Raw genomic sequence first — 9,114 nt, forward strand, 5'->3', positions numbered from 1 at the left:
TATATATTTTGGAGATCAGACCTTTGTCAGTTGCGGGGTTGGTGAAAATCTTCTCCCAGCAAGTGGGTTGCCTTTTTGTCTTAGTGACAGTGTCCTTTGCTTTACAGAAGCTTCTCAGCCTCAGGAGGTCCCATTTATTCAATGATGCCCTTAGTGTCTGTGCTGCTGGGGTTATACGTAGGAAGTGGTCTCCTGTGCCCATGTGCTGTAGAGTACTTCCCACTTTCTCTTCTATCAGGTTCAGTGTGTTCGGACTGATATTGAGTATGCCATGTATTTTGATCATTTTCCCATTCCCAATTTCCTCCAACACCATCCTATCTTCCCATAACACCAATGGTTATGGTCTTATACACTTTCTTTTTTTTTTTTTTCAAGACAGGGTTTCTCTGTGGTTTTGTAGCCTGTCCTGGAACTAGCTCTTGTAGACCAGGCTGGTCTCGAACTCACGGAGATCCGCCTGCCTCTGCCTCCCGAGTGCTGGGATTAAAGGCGTGCGCCACCACTGCCCGGCACACTTTCTTGTTTTTGTGTTTTTTTATACACTTTCTATTATATAAAAAACACAAAAACAAAAGAAAAACTAAAATAAAAAATTAAGACCTATAAAATTTACCCCCAAAAGAACAATGAGTCCAAAAGTCTACCACATTTCTATTGAGTTGATTTTGTGTTTGCCATCAATACCAGGGTATGGGTCCTACCAAGAGGAGTGGTTAAGTTACCCAGTGAGAATCCATTGGAGGAAACTGGTTCTTCTTGCCATCAGGAAACAAATGCTGATGTTTTCCTGGTCAGGAATGGAACCCTGTTTCCCCTCTTCAGTGACAGAGCCCCCATCTGACTTGAACCTGTATATGCTTGTGCGTATTGCAGCAGTCTCTGTGGGTTCATGTATTCATCAGTTTCATTGTTTTTTTGGAATCATCTATTACCTCTGGCCTTTAGTATCTTCCTTCCACTCTTCTGACTAGCTCTCTGAAACTTGAGGGAAGGTTTTCATGAAGACTTCTAATTAGGTCAGCGTATTATGAAACCTCTCACTCCCTCTCCATTGCTGTGAGCCTCGGGGTTAGTGTCATCTCCCGTAAGAAAGGGCTTCACTGCTGTGGGGTGTTTGAGACATTGATTTCTTTGTGTAACAATCTGTCATCAAAAGTAATTTTGTTCACTGTGTTCCTGTAGCTGAATAATGTAGCAGGTTTTCCTGTAGCCCATGAACTATCCACTCAGTATCCACTCTTGTCCACGTGAGCAATGTCAGTAATGGTGCCCATCTCCTGGACGGGTATTAAATCCAATCAAAAAGTGACTGGTTACTGCTATTGTACTCATGCCAATAGTACATCAGTCCATTGTGCAAGTGGGTCACTGTTGTCCTAGGGTTTGGAGCTGTGTGATGCTGATGATTAGCTTTCTCCTTCAGTAGAATACAGAGTACTTTTCTGTATCTTGAGTGTCAGTCAGAATTGGGGAGGCTTCTAACTGTTGAAGCACCTGCTCTACTACATCATGTCTGCTGACATCCATGAGTGTTGTATTGAGCAAGAGGACACAACAGTAACGTTGCATCATATCAAGAGTTTTGGCAGTAGGTGTGAGCATTGGGGTTTTCATGAGGCTGACTTTCTGCTATGAAGAACAACCCAGTCATGTCACTGAACTCAAATGTTTTCCTTGTGATTTTTTTCAAAGAATATTGAACTATATTCTCATTATTAATCTTTGTAGGTTTTTATATGCCATCTTTTGAGTTTTAAGAGGTTACATATACTTAGAAATTTGCCATTTGCTCCAGTTTCACAATTCATGGGACCATAGGTTTCCAAAATGCTTCCAAATGAAGGATCAGAGCACCAGGGAGTCAGGGACACCGTGGGTATCCAGCCTACAAAATCAATTGACTGGCACTCATAATTGCTCAAGTCAGGGAGCCTGTAAGACAGGGATCTTTCCTAGATCCTATGCATATATGTTGTTTTCCATATGCTTGATGTCACTGTGGGATTCCTAACAGTGGGTGACTGTGGCTGCAAATCCTTAGGCCTAATTATGGTGCCTTTTCCTTCATCTAGGTATCTGAGTTCAGTCTTGCTATGATAGTATGTACACAGTTTAATAGAAAAATATTATGACGTGTTTGGTTGATGTCTCTGGGAAGCCTGCCCTGTTCTGTGGGGAGATCAAGGGACAGAAAACCTGAGGGAAGAGGCAGGAGAGCCTGGAGCAGGGGAGAGAGTGAAACCTGGGTCAGAATATAATATATGGGAGAAGAATAAAAACTTCACATTACTGTTAAATAATGGAATGATAATATTATTAGGAAACTTGAGAAATTTGAATGAGAAATGTGTTGACATTATTGACTCCTAAATAGCCTTTTTGTTTTATCTCTACATAGAGAAAAGAGAAATCTTGGGACATTGGCTCCATTATTATGTTTTCAGAAAACATCACACTTTTTACACCTGCACTCAAAGTAACATTGTCAGATCTTTAAAAAGGAGAAAAATATAATAATGTAAATTCAATAATCATGTATGATATCAAAATTATAAAAATTAAAATCTCAAAAGCAGTTGTAAATGTACAAATAATTTAAAACATATGATTGATGCCATAGATTTCTGAAAAATGTTCTGTCAATTATGTTTGCATGAAAGCAAGTGACTAATACAGAATAATATTCCACATTAGTTAAAGACCACTTTCCATTATTGTATTGACAAGTGTGATATCATTATATTCACCAAACTATCTCAGAGCAATATATACAATTGGCGAACAGTAAAATAGGTAAATTTGATGTCATAGGCTGATAAGGATTATGTAAGACTCTGGTAATGTAGAATATTTTTCTTAGGAATGGCATTTCCTTTCTCTCAGCATAGGAGCAGATCTGCAAATTGTGCCTTACAATTCTTTCTACTCCCTCATTTTCGTTATTTCTGCAGGAATGTTGATTATCTGCTCTCAGTTGAACACTTTACTTTCACTAAAAATGTTTGCCAAGTGTATATGATTCCATGATTTCATTGTTAAGGTTAAAGAGAACTTAGCAGTGAAAAAAGACTCAAAATTTTTCCTAAAGACTGATTCAGAAATGGTTTGGTTTGTATAGAATTTTTAATTCATTTTCTGTTCAGATATGTTTACAGAATGAATAGGATATCATTTCCATACCAAAATAAAACCCCATGTTAGTTGTCAAAAAAATGTCTTCCAAATGGTGTTTTAGAAGTAGCCATATTTACTGTAACAAGACCAAAACTTGACTATAAATTTAAACTGAACTTTCTCCTCTTTGATCACTTTTGGTAAGGTTGTTTCTGTTTTGCTTGTTCTTTTCAATAATTAAGCATTTATGCCATTGCAATGTTCACTCTGGTCTATTTCCTTAGGTTTAGTTCTCATCTTCAGTACGTTTCTCAGGATTTCTTTAGAGTTTGGCTTATTCTTATTTTCTGTGACCCAGAAGTTCACTGTAAGGTTGTTTGCATCTGTCACACTTGTCCATGAAGAAACAGAAAGCTAAAAACTTTACCCCTTGACTTACTTCTCATTGTTTTTAATCTGATTTTCTCAGTTGGCATTGGCATGGAGATTATCAAGAATCTTTCTAGCAAGAACAGAGAGGAGGAGACCATGCAGCTGGACCTGAATGCCAGCACCTATGAAGAGGAGACAATTACAGATCACTATGTCTTACTAAATACCCTCGGCAAAGGGGCCTTTGCTGAGGTGAAGCTGGCTTGCCACCGCCTCACAAATATGAAAGTCGCAGTTAAAATCCTTGCGAATGGTGAGGAGAGTGACGGTAATAATAGGAAAGAACTGAACTTCATGAAAGAGTTGAACCACCCGTACATAATAAAGCTCTTCCACATCATTGACAGCAAAGACAATACCTATATGGTGTTGGAGTTTGCTGCACATGGCGATCTAGTCACGCTCATTGAGAAGGGTGGCCCTCTTCAGCAGACACAGGCCCAACACATCTTCTGCCAGATTGTGTGTGCAGTGCACTACTGCCACGATAATGACATCGCCCACAGGGACATCAAGCTTGATAACATCCTGCTTGATGGCAAAGGAAACATCAAACTGTGTGACTTTGGCATGGCCGTCAGAGTCAGCTCTGGGCAGAGATGCAAGGGATTCTGTGGCACTATTGAATACTGTGCTCCAGAGCTATTTTATGACACCGAGTATGATGCAAGGGCAGTTGACATCTGGAGCATGGCAGTGGTTTTATATGCAATGGTGACAGCGAGCTTCCCATTCAAAGCAAGAACCTATCCAGACATGAAGGAGAAGATGCTGAATCCCATATACTACATTCCTTACACACTCTCTCAAAACCGTTTGCTTGTGCACCTCATTGCGCACTTGTTCACTGTGAGCCCTGAGCAGAGGCCCACAATATATGACATTAGGCAGCACCAGTGGATCAGAGACAGGGAAGAATTTTGGAAACTCCCATCATCCTCAGAGTCATTCTGTAACAAACCAAATCCCAGCATTGTTCAGGCTATGTGGGGTATGGGCTACCATCCCAAGGCTATTAGTGATTGTCTTCGTGAGAAAAAATTCAATAACATCATGGCCACATACCTCATTTTAAACCATGGATCACCTCAGGACCACACTAAATCTATCACTAATTCCTTGCAGGCCTGTGTGGCTGTGTCATCAGCAGATCCTCTCATGTCCCTTCCTCCTGAGAGGAGAGTGAGTGAGCCTGCCCTTCCCACCCTCGCCCTGCTGGCTGAACTTCAGGGGCATGATGAGAAGTGTTCAAGCAAGCAGGGGAGCAGAAGCCTGAGCATGCCTGCCACCCTGTGCTGCCTGCTGGAGGAAGAAAATCCTCCCCACCCAGTACCCACAAGTCCTTCTGAGGTTACTCCTCTCCTGAGCAGAAGTCTGGCAGTAGGTAGCGTGGTTTGCAATGAGTGGTCCTCAAGAAGCCCAGTCTCTGAGTGCATTTCTTCTGCACAGTGTTTGTCCTGTGAGAAACCCCAGGAAGTGAGCACCCCAAAGAATAGCTCAGATGCTCAGAGTACACCCTCTGTAAGAAAGGAAAGGGATACAACTCAGGGTATGAGCACCACTGAAATTCATGTCACTCAGAGATCTTCCCTTCAGACAACATCCAAGAACAACTTAAGAGGTGTCCTTCCCAAAGATGTAAGTGCAGCCTCTGCCAGCAGTCTGTCCAAAGGCTGGAAAAGGGTTAAGAAGAGAATTGGGAATTGTGTGAGATTTCTGTGCTGCTGTCTGCCACTCTCAAGAAAAAGCTATGTTTCTCAGAAGAAAGAGGCACCACTGGAAGGAGAGAGCAGTGCAGGTGCACACACACAGCTAAATGGGGTGCCCAAGATGCACTTCAATGTTTATTAATCTATATGTTTTCTAATGTCCTTTGCGACCATCGTATGATAGTTAGGGTAGGTAAATTAGGAAATCTTATTTCAAAAGGAATGCTCCAAAACCCCACCACAACCTTTACCCTAAAATGTTTAAGCTAAAGTAGACAATAGTGTATGAGAAGTAGAGGCTTTAGAGGCAGTCAGAAGTAGTGTTATCTAAAGGAAGAAAGAATTGTAGAGCATCAGAGGCTTTGAGGGAAGAAAACTAAAAAGACCACGAAGAGTATAAGAAGAAGAGCCAACGGAAAACAGATGATCCAGAAGGATATACGAATCAAGAGTCTGAAGAATATATTTCAAAGTTCTTAAGACTGTGCCTTCCATAGGTCATTATCATCTTATGTACTGAGTCATTGTAGAAGATGAGGTTCCAGTTCTATTGACTGAGATAGCCAAATTGGGAGCAAATTGGGAGCCATGCAGGAAGTCCAGATGACAGAGTGTCGTGTACTCCAACAGAGAAGTCCAGCACCTACCACAGGCTTTTCCACAGACAACCATTATTAACAGGAGGTATGTCCAATGGCTGGCCTTCAATAGCATCATTCTCCGAGAGCAGCCCTGTGCCAAAATTCTCCCCAAAGATACTCTTGAATTAGAAGTCCCAATGTGGCTGGTCTTCCATGACATACAATATCAATATTAATTCATCTGTCTTTCCCTTCAAGGTCAAGGCCAAGAGAGATTTTTTTTTCCACACTGGACAGAAGTGAGTCTCCTCCTCCCTCCCTTCCCCTCCCTATGTTGTGTTTGCAGACAGCCTGTATCCATTTCCCTCTTTTCACGGGAGACACACCCACTGCATGATGGTTCAGTCTAACTGTTGGTGAAGGGGCCATTACTTATGGGGTGCTTGTCAGAACCATATTTGTCTCCTAACAGGAAAGTGACAGCAAGCAGAAAGGAAATGGTTACCACTATAGAAGGAATTCTGGAATGTTGCTCCAGTTTGCAAGGTGGGTATTGTTTGATTGTCCTGATCCTGGGGAACAGTGAACACACAACTCAGTCTGCAGTCTTGGAACTCCTTTTTGGTTAGATCCCACATCACGGGTCAGAGGGTCAGACCTAGACAGAATCTCGTGACTGTAGATTAGAAGCATTCTGCTAGGATCCTCTTGTGAAAGTTGCACTGGTGTTGTCATGGACACCCTCTGTGCAGAACCAATGATGTAATGAAGAGTATCCACTCAGAAGGGACTGAATACCAGGGCTTATCTGTGAGTCTCAAGGCTGAAGGCAACCCTGAGACCACTAATTTTCATCCTGTTGTATTAGAGAGGTATCTGTGATGTGTTTTATCCTTGACACTGATCCACAGAAAGATAAGCGTGAGGCTGCCAGAGTCAACTGTTTTCAACTCCAGGGACATGGTCATTAAGCTCAAGATGCAGAGGAAACAAGGTAAGAGGACAGACAACAGAGTCATGGATTCAGAGTGATCTTGATATAAACTGGGGCAAGTAGCTCATCTTTCCCCTCTGCCCCTAGCTGTTATGGAGGAACAGTTTGTGTATAACGGGTGAACATCATCTTACCCCTGTATGGAAGAACAATCACTGCAACTGCCAAGATGCTTAGTCTGTACTGGGTTGAAGAACCATGAGAACAAGAGTACAAACCGTCTTGCAAGGAAAACCAGACTGGAGTGACAGGCCTTCTTGTTTATGTGGCCATACCTGCTCTGTATCAGTGGGTGATTACTAAGGCAAGTATCATTTGTGATATACTTTACTGAATGCAGTGCATGGGAAAGGAGACTTGGGTGCTGTAGCCAGGTCAGTGAAACCAAGGAGATACAACCAATGAGAATCATGGGATCCAGACTCACATGACAGACTCTCCACAAAGGCAAATCTCAGAATGATCAGTTGTGGTGTTTATTTTGACATTTGCCTTTGGACTAACGAGGACTTTCCCTGATACTAAAGCAAGTATCTATCTTTAGCATTTTATCTGAGAGAACAAAAGTCAGGTGAGTTCTAGACCCCCACTTCCATCACTTCCCTCCTTTACCACCTCCCTGTTGGATGAAGCAGGGGCAGGGTCCATGATTACCAGCCACTTGTAGGAGGAACTCCAGACGCTTCATCCCAAAGCTGTCCACAGGTGTCCTCCTCACAGAGCACAAGACTGAGTCCTTAGATGCTCTTCTGGACATGACATATTTGGTTGGCACAATGATTAAGTATACCCACCGGCCACTTGACACAGCTGTGATGAGCAGTTTGGTACAGGTGGCTCACATGGAGTTTCCCAAGTCAACTCCAGATGTCTTATTGGTCACCCTTTCTCTCCTATTATCTGCAGGTTCTTTGGGACATCATCTTTTGTGGAAGCTCATTTTCACCAAGTATGTATCCTGTCTAATGTAGACAAGAGGAAGTGAGATGAGGTGCAGGAAGCAGAGTGCCTATGTTAAGAAATGTTGGTGGGAAAATGCTTTTCCTCCTTTGTTTCCAGAGCCTGATTCCTGAAAAGTTGCAGGGCTGTAATGAGGAATTATTCCCTGCCTTCTGCTGTCCCTGACGCACCTTAATGATGTTGGCCTAGGGAATGTCACCTTGGACGACAATGAGCATTATATCTGCCTCTTTAGTCCCTGAATTTCATAAAGTAAACCTGCCATTATCTGCCAAGACCACAGATCGTGTGCCTGTGGATGTGGAACTCTCAGCCAGTTTTCTCATTGATCTGCAATATTCTGTCTCTTGTAGGTGCCTGGCCACATCCTGAATCGTGTCCCCAAAGGATTCCTAACCTGAGGACTTGCACACTCAACACTGGTGTCAGCAATGAAAAAGGTCATCTCTGAGTTCAGGAAAACTCAGAAGTTCTACACAGCTTCAGGAGGACATTCTGTGCAGGGCAGTGAGACGGCTCACGTTCCAGCATCCAGCTACAGAACCTGCTCCAATTCTCATCAAGATCTGAGGATAACAGAAGGATCCCCTAGGAAAGCCATCCAATGTATGTTACCTTTAAATCTCCAGCATAGATTCATGCTGTGTGTTTTTGGATAGTGTAAAAATGTCACCTATGCCTCTCTTTTTTCAGAGATGACCTGGAAAACTACCTGAGCAGAGAAAGAACATGCCACTACAGAGCCTTGGGATACACGAGTGCATGTGTGCACAGCCTCTAAACTGGAGTTCCTGAAAAGGGCAGTGTCCTTGGACCTTCTCTCTCAGGCCACCAGTCACGTGATGATGGTGCACTTGATGTCAGTCACTTATACTGAGAAAATACACAAACAACAAATATCAAAGTACCAAAGTAGATTTCCTGCTGAATTTACACCAGTTGGCAAATAGAACATTTATTTTTTTATCCAAAGAAATATAAACACTCAGAGACCCCTGTTTCTCCACTCTTGTCACTGTTGATAAGCTGACAGATCGTTTCTCAGATAGACTCGAAATTGAAAATCTGCTCCCCAAGCACCAAAACATCCAAACTGGGTCTAATCCTAAAAGTGATGGCAGAGGACAGGAGCGACCCATCCAGACCCTGCACTTCTGGTTCCAGCCCTTCACACAAAGTCTCAGAGATCCACAGAGTTGGACAAAGAAGAAACAGAGATGGAAACATGGATTCAAACACAAATCCCAGCAAGAGACCCACCTACATCGCATCAGCGGATTTTATCAGGCCACCTTTGGAAATCAAGGCAGAGAAAATGATC

General features: G+C 42.6%; 1 protein-coding gene across 1 annotated transcript; it reads left to right on the forward strand.

Moving 5' to 3' along the window:
- The first annotated feature begins 1,512 nt into the window (after positions 1–1,512).
- LOC121434974 (sperm motility kinase X-like) lies at positions 1,513–8,244 on the forward strand. Its single transcript, XM_041633982.1, has 5 exons — positions 1,513–1,591; positions 3,587–5,187; positions 6,312–6,385; positions 6,751–6,833; positions 8,147–8,244. Exons 1-5 carry the CDS (start codon positions 1,513–1,515, stop codon positions 8,242–8,244), a joined length of 1,935 nt encoding a protein of 644 aa, XP_041489916.1.
- The last annotated feature ends 870 nt before the right edge of the window (positions 8,245–9,114 follow it).

The sequence above is a fragment of the Microtus oregoni genome, unplaced genomic scaffold (genome assembly GCF_018167655.1).
Source record: "Microtus oregoni isolate MIOR12 unplaced genomic scaffold, Mior012 000045F_ref0000178, whole genome shotgun sequence".
Taxonomy (NCBI): domain Eukaryota; kingdom Metazoa; phylum Chordata; class Mammalia; order Rodentia; family Cricetidae; genus Microtus; species Microtus oregoni.